Source organism: Geotrypetes seraphini, chromosome 8, assembly GCF_902459505.1.
Source record: "Geotrypetes seraphini chromosome 8, aGeoSer1.1, whole genome shotgun sequence".
Taxonomy (NCBI): Eukaryota; Metazoa; Chordata; class Amphibia; order Gymnophiona; family Dermophiidae; genus Geotrypetes; species Geotrypetes seraphini.
Window position 1 is genome coordinate 62,108,240 of NC_047091.1, and position 16,435 is coordinate 62,124,674.

The window sequence follows — 16,435 nt, forward strand, 5'->3', positions numbered from 1 at the left end:
AGTGGCACATATTTTTTTTTTCTTAATAAAGCAGTGATGCAGTTGGCACCAATGCCAACCACATAAGAGCTTTACAATATTGATCTCTGTGAATCTGAGTCCACTACCCAGCAATGGACGGGACTGTTCCGGTCATTAGGAACTGAACTATGATGCATCCGTTATTATTCCTGCATCAGCAAACAACGTTAATTGTTTCCTCGAGGAGAGAGGACAAAAGGTGTTCTTGGTTCTCTCATCCTTGTCTGTGTGCTATTATAGGTTTTACTAAGAAAGGTAGTTACAGAGCTCAAGTAAAATATCACATTTTACATAGCTCAGGTTACTATGGTAGTCACCAGCTGGGGTAACTTAATACTTCAGGTTAGTAACAGGAAAGGGACTTGGGAGTTCTGATCGACAAGTCAATGAAGCCGTCCACACAATGAGCGGTGGCGGCGAAAAGGGCGAAACAGAATGCTAGGAATGATAAAGAAGGGGATCACGAACAGATCGGAAAAGGTTATCATGAAGAAGGATATGGTACTACTCGAAAGGGTCCAGAGAAGAGCGACTAAGATGGTTATGGGGTTGGAGGAGCTGCCGTAAAGTGACAGATTAGAGAAACTGGGCCTCTTCTCCCTCGAACAGAAGAGATTGAGAGGGGACATGATCAAAACATTCAAGGTAATGAAGGGAATAGACTTAGTAGATAAGGACAGGTTGTTCACCCTTTCCAAGGTAAGGAGAACGAAAGGGCACTCTTTAAAGTTGAAAGGGGATAGATTCCGTATAAACGTAAGGGAGTTCTTCACCCAGAGAGTGGTGGAAAACTGGAACGCTCTTCTGGAGTCTGTTATAAGGGAAAACACCCTCCAGGAATTCAAGACATAGATAGACAAGTTCCTGCTGATCAAGGACGTACGCTGGTAAGGCTAGTCTCAGTTGGGGCGCGATGGACCACTGGTCTGACCCAGCAGCGGCATCTCTTATGTTCTTAAGGCATATGAATAAAGCAATTTGGATTAGCCTCGTAAGCTTCATTATTCTGCTCCTCATGAGCATCTTAAAAGGGCCAGTAAAAAAAAAGTCCCACACAGACCCCCCCCCTTAAAGATCCCAGTCAAGCTCTCCCCCATAGCCCCAAAGACCCCCACCTCCAGAACCTACTGAGATTTTCCTGGTGTCTAGCAGTTGGGGCAGGAGACATCTCCAATTGTTCCTGCCCATTCAGGCTTTAGGTGCAAAATGCATGAGCTGACTAGTAAGGGATATGCTTCTCGTACTATCGCTAGAGGTCAAGCTACCAAATGATGGCAGGTAACTCCTATGCAGTTCTATCATGATGCAGAGTAAGGTGGCCACCACTGGCAGCAAGTTGAGGGGGGGGGGGGGGGCAGAAGCAAGTGCTCCTAAATGTCCCCACTGGAGGTGGATACATTTTCTCCTCCTTTGCCTGGGTGAGAAGCATTGTCTGCACTGCAAAGTCAAGGTGCTCAAAAGTTCCCAAGTCACGACAGAGTGACAGCAAATGGAGAATAAGCTTGGAATCTGGGAGGACATGGGAAGGCTCTGCTGCATCAGAGGGAATAGGGCACATCAGGCCTTGAGCATGCACGTGTCCTTAAAGGGAAATTAAAAAGTCAGCTATTTAGGGACGTATTTGAATAATTCACCTTCGTATTAGTAGGACACCGACCCTTAAGAAGGCATCCCACCACCTATATTATTCCCTTATGTTTTTCTCCCTTTTCGTTCTCTTTCCTACACCGATTGCAGTTCTCCCCGTACCACCCTCTCCATTTCAGTACGTCAGTATTGTCCGTCTCCCCTATTTCTTTTTAAATTTTTTTTACTATTGTACATCGCTTTGAATTTAGGAAAAAGCGATTTTATCAAATTTTAAATTAACTTGGAAACACTTTAGGAAGTTCTTTTGCTATCCTGACTATAGCTATCCTGACTTGCCCAGATGGCTATTCAGGTATTGGCACTAACTTCCCCCCCTTTTCTATTTTTTAATGCAGAGAGCCGCGCTGAATGGCCCACGCTGGTCCCGACGCTCATAGGGAACTCTATGAGCATCGGAAACAGCGTGGGCCATTCAGCGCGACTTAGTAATCACTAAAGTCCAAACGAAGATGAAAAAGTGAGACAACTTGGAAACTTCCAAAACAGATATCAACCTCACTAGTAAAGAATGGATTGTAGAGAGGCTCAAAGACATATGTCACTATGATATGAATTGTCATTAAGGCCTTCAATATGATGATAGCAGATATGCTAAATCCATGAATTGATATGCTTGCTGTTATATGAAATTGTTATCTAATGAAAAAATAACAAAGACAGCAGCTTATATATCATTTACTTATCCTTTAATGCAGTGTCTCTAGCATGCCCCGACGGGACCCGTTTCGCCCAAACGGGCTTTTTCAAGGGTTCAAATAAGAGCTCCTTTCTACCAAGCATGGCAGTCAAATAAGCATGGTTGAAAAAAACCCGTTTGGGCGAAACGGGTCTTGTCGGGGCATGCTAGAGACACTGCATTAAAGGATAAGTAAATGATATATAAGCTGCTGTCTTTGTTATTTTTTCATTAGATAAGTTTCAAGTTTTATTAACATTTGATGAATCGCTTATTAGAAACACTAAGCGATGAACAGAATCAAAAATAAAGTATAATACGTAAAGACATACAAATTAACAAAATTCTTTCATATAATACAAACATGAGTAGGGGGAAAGAGGAAAAGTTACAATTTTTATCTTAGAAGAAAAGAACGAGAAGAAAAAAAACAAAAGGGAGTGGGGGTAAATAAAACTTTGATATATTTAGAAATTTATATTTAAAAATTTAAATGTTAAAAGCATCTTTAAAAAAATAAGATTTTAAGGATTTTTTGAAAGATGTAAGATCTTTTTCATTTCTAATGTATTGTGGCAAAGAATTCCACCATTGAGGGCCCATCACAGAAAACATGTCCGATCGTCTCGTGCCTACTATTTTCAGAGACGGAACTGAGAGGAGATTTTGGCTTGATGACCGAAGTGGATGTAGGGTATTATGGGTATTAATAATCTTGATATAAATTGGGGTTCATTAAACGTTAAAGTTTTAAATATAAGCAGTATTACTTTAAAAGAGATGCAATGGCTGATAGGAAGCCAGTGAGCATCTATCAACAGTGGGGTAACATTGTATATTAATTTGATCCTAGCATTGTATATTAATTTGGTCCTAGCATTGTATATTAATTTGATCGCTGTGTTTTGTATGACCTGAAGTCTTCTTTTTTCTTTTTGGGAAATATTGAGTAGGAGTGCATTACAGTAATCTAGTTTTGCTATAATCAAAGAGTGGATCAATATTTTGATTGATTTGGCGCTCAAAAATTTAGCGATTGATCAGATCAAACGTAACTTAAAAAAGCAATTTTTAACAGTGAGAGAAATATGCTCATGATAGAGTAATTTATCGTCAATTGTGACCCCAAGAATTTTAACAGTGGAAACTAAATTCAAGGGAATATTTCATATAACAACAAGCATATCAATTCATGGATTTAGCATATCTGCTATCATCATATTGAAGGCCTTAATGACAATTCATATCATAGTGATGTATGTCTTTGAGCCTCTCTACAATCAATTCTTTACTAGTGAGGTTGATATGTGTTTTGGAACCATTTAGTGTGGCTCCCTGCACTAGAAACTGCTAGCGCAGTTTAATAGAAGAGGCTTCAAATATCAGTGTTACCTGGCTATTTTCTGTCTCTACCTTTGCTCTGAAATCGTACTAAGGTAGTTAGACATGATTTTCGGTGGCTTTATCTGGATTGCTGTTGAAAATCACCGACTGGGCCTGGTGAACATTAGTTACCTGGTTAGAAAATGTTGCTGCCTGAATAACTAGCTTTGAATATGGGGACCTATATGTTCATTGCCATAGAGAGACAGACAATTTTGGATGGTCTTGAGCATAAAGTGGGTGGGCCTGAAATTTTTTCTCTGCTCCCACTCTCTCCCTGCCCTCCCATGCACCCTCAACTCAAAATATAAATACCTTAGCTCGTGCAAGTTTGAAAACTGAGCATGTGCAGGTTGCTGGTGCCAGTGGCTCAGAGATGCTGCCATGACTGCCATGCTTGGTAGAAAGGAGTTCTGGCTGCCCTCAGAGGAGGTTCTCAGTTTTTATTTATTCAAAACTTGTTATATCACTTTAATTAACATGTAGGGCAAAGCAGGGTGCAATATTAGCAATATTATATAGAGAAAGGTAACTCCAGTGAAGCATAGGAAAAGGAGGCAGCTTCCATACATAACAGAAAAATTATCAACCAGCAAAACAGGGAGGAAAACATCCCCACACCAAATCCAAACTAGCTCTCAAAGCCATGGCAAATGATCCGATGCCCTTTCAATATGGGCTTCAGAACGTTTAACGGGTCAGCCGCACTATCGGGCTTAATAAAAGAGGAGGTTTATTTTTCTATCATATTGGTCCCGGTTTCTCTTTTCTGCTTTCCTATCTGTTTTCCGGTATTTCTCTTTCCAGTGGCCAATGTCCATTTGTTTGTTTGCTTTTTCTCCTTTCTCCTGTCTCCTCCTATCTTATTCCATTCTTTCACTACATCTGCCTCTGACTATCCCTTTTAGCACTTTCCTCCCTTATTTTTCTTTTTAACTTCCATAAGTCTGATATTTAAAGCTATTTATCTGGGTGGCAGGTGCTGCTTCCCAGATAAACAGTGCTGACTGGGGTCAATTGATATTTTCAGTTTTATTATCCTGATAATATGACTGAAAAATATCACTGACTGTCCCCACACTAACCAGATAGTGCTGGGGTGATTGGAGCTGGAGCTAAGGCAGAATGGGTAGTTGCCTGGTTAGTAGCGATATTCAGTCCATTAATTGGGTTATTGTCTATCCAGATAAAGGGGTCCTTTTTTTAAGGTGCGCTAACCAATTTAGCGCATGCTAAAAATTAACATGTGCTAAATGCTAAGGCATCCATTATATTCTATGGGCGCCTTAGCATTTAACACACGCTAATCTTTAGCGCGTGCTAAATCATTTAGTACACCTTAATAAAAAGACCCCAAAGTTAGGACAGCAAAAAGCTGGGTATTCTTTACCCACACACAACCTAGCATTGAAAATCTGGGTATAAAGAACCCAATACAGCTGATAGTTTTTTTTAAATGCAAAAGTAGTATAATTGCTGTGTTAGCAAACTTTGAGGGTTAATAAAACTAAGAACAAAAGTGATACTTTTTAAATTGGACTAACAGTACATTTTTGACTAGCTTTCAAAGGTCATAACCACCTTCATCAGGTCATGACAATTCAAGAAACAAGCAACAATATCAAAATACTGTATATAAGTGAAATATAAAAGCATTCCAAAGAGAGTCTCAAGGAGAAAGGAGGTGAGTTGAGAAACAAGGAGACAAAGCTGTAGAAAAAATTTTTGTCCAAATATTTCACTGAAATTTTCAAAATTGAACAATATAGCAACTAAGACAAATAAAATACAATATTTGACAAAAGCAAAATTGAAATGTTACATTTTGGAAGGAGACCAGATCTTCATTAACCACCCCTTTTATTAAGCCACGATAGAGGTTTCTACTGCGGCCCAAAGCGCTAAATGCTCTAATGCTCATAGAATTCCAATGAGCATTGAAGCATTTTGCGCCCTGGGCTGCGGTGGAAACCTCTTTTGTGGCTTAGGGCTCCTTTTACTAAGGTGCGTGCACACTAGCCGAAAAATTACCCCCTGCTTAAAAGGAGGCGGTAGTGGCTGGCGCACGTGCTAAAACCAGTAGTGCACCTTTGTAAAAGGAGCCCTTAGTAAGGTCCTGAATTGTTTTAAAAACTTTCTCTTGATATTTTGACCATAAAATCAAGGATGCAATACTCTGGTCATGTTTTGCTTGCACTGTCCTGAACTGAGTTAAGAAGTTTTGGCCTCCAAATTCTAGTCAAAAATGCAGTGTTTAGTCCAGTATTAACAGCCCAGAAGGTAGATATTTTTCAAAGCAGCCTGCATCCCAATATGCTTTCCTCCCCATAACTAAGTATACCAAGGAATGTCCCAGCACAATGGATGTGGCTAACACACTGAACATAAGAACCTAAGAAGCGCCATCTCCGGATCAGACCTTCGGTCCATCAAGTCCGGTGATCCGCACACGCGGAGGCCCTGCCCGGTGTATACCTGGCGTAATTTTAGTCACCCATATCCCTCTGTGCCTCTCGTAAGGAGATGTGCATCTAGTTTGCTTTTGAATCCTAGAACGGTCGATTCCGCAATAACCTCCTCTGGGAGGGCATTCCAGGTGTCAACCACTCTCTGCGTGAAGCAGAATTTCCTGATATTTGTCCTGAACCTGTCCCCACTTAGCTTCATTCCGTGTCCTCTTCTCTGTGTCAAGTTGGACATTGTAAATAATTTTTTCTGCTCTATTTTGTCGATTCCTTTCAGTATTTTGAAGGTTTCGATCATATCCCCTCGCAGTCTCCTTTTCTCAAGGGAGAACAATCCCAGTCTCTTCAGTCGATCCTCGTATTCCAGTTTCTCCATACCCTTTACTAGCTTCGTTGCTCATCTCTGCACCCTCTCACTGTTATTCTTTTCCAGGGTCAAGCTCTCCAAGAACACGCTGAACTAAATTCACATCTCCTGGCATTAGGAGAAAATATGGTTCAGGTTAATGACTTTCCTAGATGAAACATATGACTGCTCCATGGAGCATCTGGTTCAGGGGCCAACAAGAGGAGGGCGGGGGGGGGGGGGCTATTTTTGATCTAGTTTTGAGTAGAATTCTGGAACAGTGTTTGATCATAACACAGTCAAACATGAGTTAATAACTGGAGTGAAGGCACTAAAGGAAATCTAATGTGGCAGCATTTAACTTTTGAAAGAGTTACAACAAAATGAGGAAAATAGTTTTAAAAGAGGCTAAAAGGAGCAGTTGCGATAATTGGGCACAGTCATTGTTTATTATACTAGGTTTACGGTTTACCAGATTTTAATATTGTAAAATCTGGACCCATGGCCCTGCCCCCAGGCCCGCCCAGTTCCATCCAGCCCCACCCTGTTCTGCCCCAGCCTCACCTCCACCAGCCCCTGCCCCCTCAGCCTGTTCTCGTGCTCAGAGCCATGTCGGGAGAGCTGCGCAGGCGCAGGTTTGATGTGATGATGTCACACGCATATGCGCACGCTTGTGACATCACTGTGTTTGCATGCGCAGATGCCCTCCCCATGCCGTCCCAAGCTGGAAGCTTTTCAAAGCCCGGAAAAAGTGCTGAGTTTTGAAAAGCCGTCCAGATGCCCGGAAATGTCCGGGTAAATCCAGATGTCTGGTAATCTTGGATAATACCATCTTGGAAACTCAACACAGTTATATTCCCCATATTAAAAAAGGTGAAAAGGAGGCCAAATAATTAATAATAAATAATTTGTTAGATAATCCGGTGGCATTATCCTATGACGCCATAATGTTTGGCATGTCAATGAGGGTTAAAAGCCAAATATCCTCTAATAACAATAAGCTTCTACTCATTTTGACAGGGGCTGCCATACAGCAGATTACGAATAACTGGAAAAATTGGGAGAGGCTGAATTATAGCTTTTGGTGGAACTCTTTGTGTCACATATTCAAAATGGAAAGGATAATTGCCATGCAGCATGGAAATTTTAAAAAATTTCAGGTTATTTGGGAGCCATTAACAAGATACTGTAAAGATTGAAATTACTGCATAGAATAAATATTATTTTTCCCCCCTTTTGTTCATACACGTCCAGAGTGGGGTGGGGGGTGGGAATATTTTATGATTTCTTTTGCTTATGAATAACTGTTGGATATAAGGGTTATTTGATGCAAGTTAGAATTTGACGATATATTAAGTGATGTTAAAGTATAAATGATTGTATTATATGTTACACTTATTGTGAGCTTTAAAAATGAATAAAGATTAATTAAAAAAAAAAAAGAAAAGAAGGTCAAATGCCAGCCAGCACAGCTAAAAGGCAAGGTAAAAGAGCCTATTAGAGCCAAAAGAATAGGGTCACCATACGTCTGGGAAAATATGGACATGTCTTCTTTTTAGAGGACCGCCCGGGTGCATGGAGGGATTTTCAAAACCTGGCAGTTTTGAATTTCTGGATTTTGAAAGTCCTGAGTTCAGAGGCCGCATCTGGAAGCCTTTGCGCATTGCGTCAACATCTGCGCATATGTGAAGGCTTACAAATGCAGCCTTCGAGCTCTGGGGGGGGGGGGGGGGGGGGGGGGGTTCGTGTGGGGGCAGAGCTGGGGAGGAACGGGGCCCACGTTGCTACTCTCTGGGTTTCGGCCAGGTACTAGTGACCTGGATTGGCCATTGTGAGAAAGGGCTACTGGGCTTGATGGACCGTTGGCCTGACCTAGTAAGGCTATTCTTATGTTCTAATGACTGGGGGCGGATTGGGGTGGGGCCAAGCATCCTCTTTTTTTTCAAAGAGGAAATCTGGCAACCCTCCCAAAGAACATCTTTCAAAAAAATGGAAAAAGGATCTGAATGAATAAATGAAGCAGTATTACCTCTGACAAATTAGATGTGGAAGACTAAAAGAGAATATGAAAAGAGGCTTACAGTAGAAACAGAAAGCATGCGAAGGAATATTAGATCATCAAAGGGTGAAAGTTTCACTGAGGGAGAACAAGGCCTTAGCAGAGAGTTTAAGCTGCATTAGGGGTTTTATCGAGATGCATTAGGCATCAGGCTGCGGTAGTTAAAGCTCCAACGCTCACAGAATTCCTATGAGCATTGGAGCTTTTACTGCAGCAATCCACGATAAAAAAAACCCTAACGCAGCTTGATAAAAGGGAGCCTAAATTAATTATTTGTTTTGGTCTTTACTGAGCAGGATGTAAGGGATCTCCCTGTGGCAAAATAGTATTTAAGGGTAACAATAGGAAGAACCGAAACAAATCTCGGATCTTTTCCAGATAAGCCCCGCCACTAATGGAAAAGTGGACGCGCCGAAAGTTAAGCCCCGCCACCTTTTGCCAGCGCACGCAACCTTAACCAGTGAAGTTCTCAGCACAACGGCCCCACAACGTGGCGCAATGTGTATAAAGTAAAGTGGGGGGGTTCCCCCCAGGCCCCCCTGTCGGAGCACCCAAAAAAATGATAAAAAAGAGGATATGAAACGTAACATTATAAAAAAATAGGATAAACTGTCGACCATTTTTTTAAGGGCTCCGACGGGGGGGGGGTGTGGGGGGAACCCCCCACTTTACTTTCTACAGATCGCGCCTCTTTTTTATAATTTTTTTTGGGTGGCGGGGGTTAACTTTTTGGCGGGGCTTATCTGGAAAAGATCCCAAATCTCGATATACCTGGAAGACGTAATAAGCCAAATCAACAAGTTAAAGAGTAGTAAATCATCTGGTCCAGATGGTATACACCACAGAGTGCTAAAAGAACTTAAAAATGAAATTGCTGATCTACTATTAATAATCTGTCATTAAAATCATCCATGGTACCTGAAATTTAGAAGTTGGACAATGTAATTCCAATTTTAGGTGTTCTGGAGTGATCTGGGAAATTACAGATCTATAAGCCTGACATCAATGCGGGTAAAATTATAGAAATTATTATAAAGAAAACCAAAATTGATGAACACATCAACAAACATGGGATAATGGGACAAAGTCAACATGAATTTGGTCTAGGAAAATCTTTCACTTGCTACTTTTTTTTTTTAAGGCATGAATAAACATGTTGATAAAGGTGAACCCTTTTAAGTCACTATTGGGTAATAAATTTACAAACTAGTGTCCCAAAATGGTGAAACGTTCATCAAAAACAACAAATAGGAGCACTATAAACTTAAAACCACTTTATAAACTGCCTGAAGGAGCTCCTCCCACTAGGCGAGAACCGATCGTCCCAAATTACTAACCTCCAACATTGCCTCTCTGATATGAAAACTTGGATGTCAAACAACAAACTTCAACTAAACGCCTCTAAAACAGAACTCTTATGGATCAGGAAAAAAAGCACCAAATTCACACGTCCTACCCTAGCATGGGACTCCACTCTACTAACGGCAACAGATCAGGTACGCAGCCTAGGAGTAACCTTAGATGGACACCTATCCCTATCTGCCCACATATCCCAAGTAATCTCCACCTCCTTCTACTACCTCTGCCAACTGAAAAGGATCAAACCCTACATCTCCACACCTGACCTCGCCCAACTCCTCTACGCATATGTCCTCTTCAGAATGGATTACTGTAACTCCCTATTTAATGGACTAACTAAAAATAATCTCAAACGCCTCCAACGTGTCCAAAATGCAGCTATCCGCCTCCTACACAACCTCAACTACCATGATCCCGTCTCCCCAGCACTCCGCGCTGAACACTGGCTCCCAATTAGCCAGCGCTGTGCTTTCAAGGCCCTAGCAGTAGCCCACAAGAGAATTTATGCCACCACCCCCTCCTACATAAAATCCAAGCTTCCCATCTACACCCCCACTCGCACCCTCCGCTCAAAATCGGAAATACGCCTATGCATTCCCCCTGGAAGGTCCCTCCTCTCAGAAACTGCCCGCAAACGATCCTACAGCCACTTCATCCCACATCTCTGGAATCAACTCCCCCCCCAACTCAGGCAACAGAACTCTTTATTGACATTCCGTAAAATGGTAAAGACCCTCCTCTTCAACTAAAGGTCTCCCTCAGTCTACACCCCCCCTTAAACCCCACCTCTCTCTTCTCTCCCCTGTTTAACTTCTCCCTAAATTTCAGTATAGTCCTCTCTTAGTCTGTACTCTGATAAATTGTCTGTACTCTGATAAATACTGCACAGTCTTGTATGTCCAAGCATCTAAACCTATTGTACATCTTATTTGTCTAATTACTTCCATTGTGTATGTTTACTTGTAGACCGTTCTGAGCTACTGGGAGGACGGGATATAAATCTAAATAAATAAATAAATAAAATAAATAATGAACACGACCAGGGTAAAACCCTTTTGGAGTTGTTTATAAAGTTGTTTCTTATAGTGAAAAAAAAATTTAAATAGAAGTGCAAAAGTGTTCACTGATTCACAACAGCTTTCTTATATTTTAAACTTTGAACTTAGTCTTTTGAAAAAACTCAAACTCAAAACTTGAGTTTTTTCAAAAGACTAAGTTAAAAGTTTAAAATATAAGAAAGCTGTTGTGAATCAGTGAAACACTTTTGCACTTCTATTTAAATTTTTTTCACTATATGAAACAACTTTATAAACAACTCCAAAAGGGAGCAATGATAGACATTTGAAAAACTAATCAGGGTTTTGCCCTGGTCGTGTTCATTACACTTCAGGCAGTTTATAAAGTGGTTTTAAGTTTATAGTGCTCCTATTTGTTGTTTTTGATGAACGTTTCACCATTTTGGGACACTAGTTTGTAAAGCTGATGTAGGGTATCTAGATTTTCAGAAAGCTTTTGGCAAAGTCCTTCATGAGAGACTCCTGAGAAAATTGAAAAGCCAAGGGATAAGAGGCAAGGGTTTTGCTGTGAACTAGAAGCTGGTTGCCAAATAGAAAACAAAGAGTAGGAGAAAATTGCCAATTCTCTCAGTGGAGGAAGGGTATATAGTGAAGTGCCACAAGGATCTGTATTGGAACAAGTGCTTTTTTGTGTGTGTTAAATTGTATGCAGACTGTGAGGAACTGCAGGAGGAACTTACAAGTCTGGACATCCAAATGGCAGATGAAGTTTACTCCCCCCACCTCCTTTTACAAAACCACAAGAGGTTTGTAGTGCAGACTGGTGCAATGAATGCTCTTTGTTGCTCCAGCACTCATAGGAATGAATGAATAAATAAATAAATAAATAGGTTCTACATTAGGAGTCACCACTCAAAAAATGATTTAAGTGTCATTGTGGACAATAAGTTGAAATCTCCATTCAGTGTGGCGAGCAGCCAAAAAAAGCAAACAGAATGCTAGAATTTACAGAAAAGGAATATAAAAAGGAATATTACTGTATAATGCCTCTGTATTGCTCTATGATGTGCTCTCACCTCGAGTATTGTGTGCAATTCTGGTCAACACATCGCCAAAAAGATATAGCGGAATTAAAAAAGGTACAAAGAAGGGCAACCAAAATGATTAAGAGGATGGGATTCCTCTCATATGAAGAAAAACAAGAGACTAGGGCTCTTTAGCTGGGAGAAGAGAGGGCTGAGAGATAGAGAATGACAGGGACAAATTTCTCCCTATTCACCTCCCCCAATCCCTGCAACAACCCAACCCATCCCTGCAAACAGTACAAAATCTCATTTGTACAAAAAGCAATTGTCTTTTATTGAAAATAATCGAACTGGTGTGGCGGAGTTTGAGTTTGTGGGGACAGGATGAGGATGGGGTCAAAGGTTCCGAGGATGGGGACGGGGGGGGGGGGCATAGGGACAAACTGCTCATGTCATTAGAGGGATATGGTAGAGGTCTACGAAATCCTGTTTATTCCTGGGGATAAATAGCATGGAATCTCGTTACTTCTTTGGATTTTACCTAATCTAATCTAATGCTTAGTTTTGTATACCGAGTCCTCAATCTGAGAAAGCTCGACTTAGCTTACAGTAGTTAGATAAGATAATAAAAATATGAAACAGTGATTAAATTAGGCAAGTAACAACATACGGTAGCAGAAATGGAAGAGAAATTAATTACCAAAGTGTTTGGTAAACAGAATGGTTTTCAAAGACTTGCGGAAGGATGAAAGAGAACTAAAACTTCGTAGAGAAAGTGGAAGATCATTCCAAAGTTGAGTGAACTTGAAGGGCAGAGATTGACCAAACGCTCCGATTCTCTTGATACCTTTACTGGATGGACAAGATAGTTTAAATTGTTGATCGCCCCTTGCAAAAGAGAATCTATAAAGATTCCAAGATAGAGGGACTAGCGGAGAGAAAATTCCAAAGAGAATTTAGAAAATGACACAGGCACATTTGAACTGGACTCTAAAATACACAAGAAGCCAGGTACTTATGACTTGGATTGGCCACTGATGGAAGCAAGATGCTGAGTTAGATGGATTTTGATCTGTCTTGGGGGCAATTTCTCCCAATCGGTTTGTTTTGTGCATACCATGGCAACAATGAAACTCACTCCTAAGCCAGGGCATGTGAAGTATGATCTCAGTCTCTCAAATTTACTGCTGACGCTCGGCGTAGTACTTGCCTTGTGCCAAAAAGAACTTCTGAACTGGTTTTGATTCCCACTGCAGCTCCTTGTAACTCTGTAAATCGCTTACCACTTTGTTGCCCCAGGTACAAAATAAGTACCTGTTTAAAATATGTTCCTTTGATTTTAACCATACAGAAAAAGCAGTATATCAAGTCCTTTACCCTTTACAATCAAGCTATTGTGACCTCATTGATGAAGTTGACTGTTATTGGTGGAATGAGGCATTATGACATCACAATCTCTGCTCTGGTTAGCAGAAAATGAAACTCTTCACACTAAGGGGGGAAATTAGCAACATAGGTCACTGGGAATAGAGGAATGGCTCAGTGGCTAAAGCAACTGCTTCAGCACCATGAGGTTGCGAGTTCAACTCCCACTGCTGCTCCTTGTGACGCTGGGCAAGTCACTTACCTAATTTCATTGCCCCAGGAAAATAAGCAACTGCATATACGAGGGGGTGCTGAAAAGTTCTCAGCCCAACTGAATTCTGAGCTTTATTTTGCCACTGTAGCTGAAAAAAAATTGTTATCTTAATTTTGTGAAGTGCCAATCTGCAGAAACGAAATTCGCTGGTTTTGACATTGTTTCAGATCACTGATTGATCCATATCCACGTCGTTCTCTTCTTGGCTGGGCTGAGACGTTTTTAGCACCCCCTCGTAATATCTAAACCACTTTAATTGTAACCGCTGAAAGGCAGGATATCAAGTTCCATCCCCTTTCTTTCTAGAGTTCATAAGATGTACCATGTATAGGCAACTGATCCAGGTGCACTTGGAAGCTCTTTTAAATCAAGCCTGTGTCACCTGTGGCCTAACCTGTACAGTAATTCGTATGCTCTTAGCCATGCCTCTGAGCACCTCAGTACAGCAGCCTGGACTGCTGCCGTGGCTCAGCCAGAAGGGACCATACAAAGATCCCACAGCAGAAAAGTCAGCCTCATCAATCATGGCAAAAGAGCAGCGGCCACAGCTAACTAATCAGAGTCTGGAAACACGATGATAAAGAGCAGGTGCAAGTGGAGAAGTGGGCCAACTTGGATTTATACTGCACCTTTTGCTGTCTTTTCGATTCATGTTGCACTCTGAAGTTCAACAAAGTCCTCGCTTCACCTCATCCTATAGACTCCATCCCGTGTTCTGCTGCTTTCAGATTCTCCGCTGGCCTCAGGTGATCCTTGTTTGGTTTTAAATGTTGGGGAAAAAAAAAAAATCTCCCTCGTAGAAAAAACCCCAAAAACGTCCATTCGAAAAAGAAAGGAAGGCTGGCCCTATGAAACTATAAGCTCTGCCTCGCATGTCAATTGCTCAGGACTCGGCTAAGAGGAACTCTCTGAGGCTTTTTTTTTTCTACTGATCTGTGACAAAGAGGAACTTGGTTTCCTTGTGGTGTCAGGACACAACATACAGGGTTTGTGAGTGTGCATATGAAGCACATTTATGCTAAGGGTGACCATCTAGCCCTGGTTTGTAAGTGCGAGCAGGAACTCCGGTCCTGGTTTTAGCATCTTCTCACTGACAGAACGGCCTTGTAGTTCCTGCTTAGGATGATCAGACTTAAAAGTCCGTGCTTGCTGTGAGCTAAAACCCCAAATGGGGCAACTGCTTTTCCTAACAACTGTGTGGTGTGCACACGTGTGTGTAGTTCACTATCAGGTCAATATCTTCAGCTTAAAGATGTACAAATAAGTTATTCAGATATTGTTATGTGGATATCTCTTGACTATAGCAACAAAGAAAGGTGCTGATCCAATCAGTATTCAGCCAGCAACAGTCTGTATTTTATTTCTAAGCCCTGGCCACTGCCGGCTAAAATAGACCCAGATATTCAATGCTGGATGATGTCTGGCCACTGGCATTGATTATCCAGGACTGTCCTGGCTACCGACACTTATGTGAGTCCTGGCTAGGGTTACCAGACGTCTGGATTTCCTTGGTCATGACCTCCTTTTGAGGACATGTCCGGAGGTCCGGACGGCTTTTCAAAACCCAGCACTTTGTCCGGGTTTTGAAAAGCCTCTTCAAATCACGTCGGGCAGGGAGGAAGTCCGCACGTGTACGGATGCCACGTGATGACATCACGCGTGCGCATGACATCCGTGGACTTCCTCCCTGCCCGACAAGAGCAGACAGCAGGGGAGAGCTAAGGTGGGAATGGGGGCGAGATTAGGGCATTACAGAGTGGGGGTGGGCGGGTCTAGGGGGGTCCAGATTTTCCGATTGGAAAATCTGGCAACCCTAGTCCTGGCTGATATTCAGCCGGAACCCATATAAGGAGATCCCCTCTTTTATGGGAACCTCCTCCTTTTCTGTTCCTGATCCCAATTTCCCCTACTCAATTTTTCAATCCTTCCCCCAGTTCTGATCCTTCCAATCCTCTCCCCATTCCAATCCCTCTTTTCTGATTGCCTTGATCCCGTCTCCCACACAGTTTTTCAACTTCCCTATACCGATTCTTCTGATTCCCATTTCCAATCCTCCCTTTCCAAACTCCCTCCCCTCCTCCCCTGTATGCTGACAGAACTCCTGATACTTACCCCACTCCCTGGCCGTTCCCCAGTCCCTTAGCCAGCCCTGGGAATTACCTGACCCGGCAGCCTAGTAGGATAGAACAGGAATGATCCCCTTCTGCTCCCGCCCTGTCTGGCTCCAGGTTCAAAATGGCAGTGCTGACCCTTAGCACTAGTCTTGTAGTACTACTGCTAGGGTCAGCACCACCATTGTTAAAGCTCATAACTGAAATTTACTAATTAAGTTAGGCATCTATCTTTATATGCATCTTATAGAAGTTCCCCCTGGGTCTCCAATTGGGTGGTGTGTAGGTCTACCATACTTAACGATGGACAAACCTGGACACATGGCCCCGCCCCATTCTGCCCTCAGTCCCGCCTTGTTCTGCCTCCATCCCCACCCCCAAAAAGTCTTGTCTCTTTTTTTCCCCGACCTCCAGGTCGCGTCTGGAGGGCCTCCAGCATGCGCGGGTGCTTGTGACATCATTCGCGCATTCTTGTTGCAGGCCCTCCAGACACGGACGGAGCTGAGGGCTTTCCAACCAACAGGAGGCGATGCTTCAATCTTGTGTTTTTAACTGGTAGAGAAAGGCAGGTTCTCTGGAGTTTTTAAAAAGGGTTGAAAGGGAGATCCAGGAAATTACAGACCGGTAAGCCTGACTTCAATGCTGACTCAGTCAAAGAATACTGGAGGGGTAACAAACTCAACCA

General features: G+C 42.1%; 1 protein-coding gene across 1 annotated transcript in view; it reads right to left on the reverse strand.

Moving 5' to 3' along the window:
* The window catches only part of RASGRP4 (RAS guanyl releasing protein 4), a 119,273-nt gene extending 104,888 nt beyond the window's left edge, over window positions 1-14,385 (reverse strand). The window contains exon 1 of the mRNA XM_033956455.1: window positions 14,269-14,385. Coding sequence (XP_033812346.1) covers window positions 14,269-14,291 — 23 coding nt within the window. The 5' untranslated portion in view covers window positions 14,292-14,385. The remainder of the gene's footprint in view (window positions 1-14,268) is intronic.
* Between the last annotated feature and the right edge of the window lie 2,050 nt (window positions 14,386-16,435).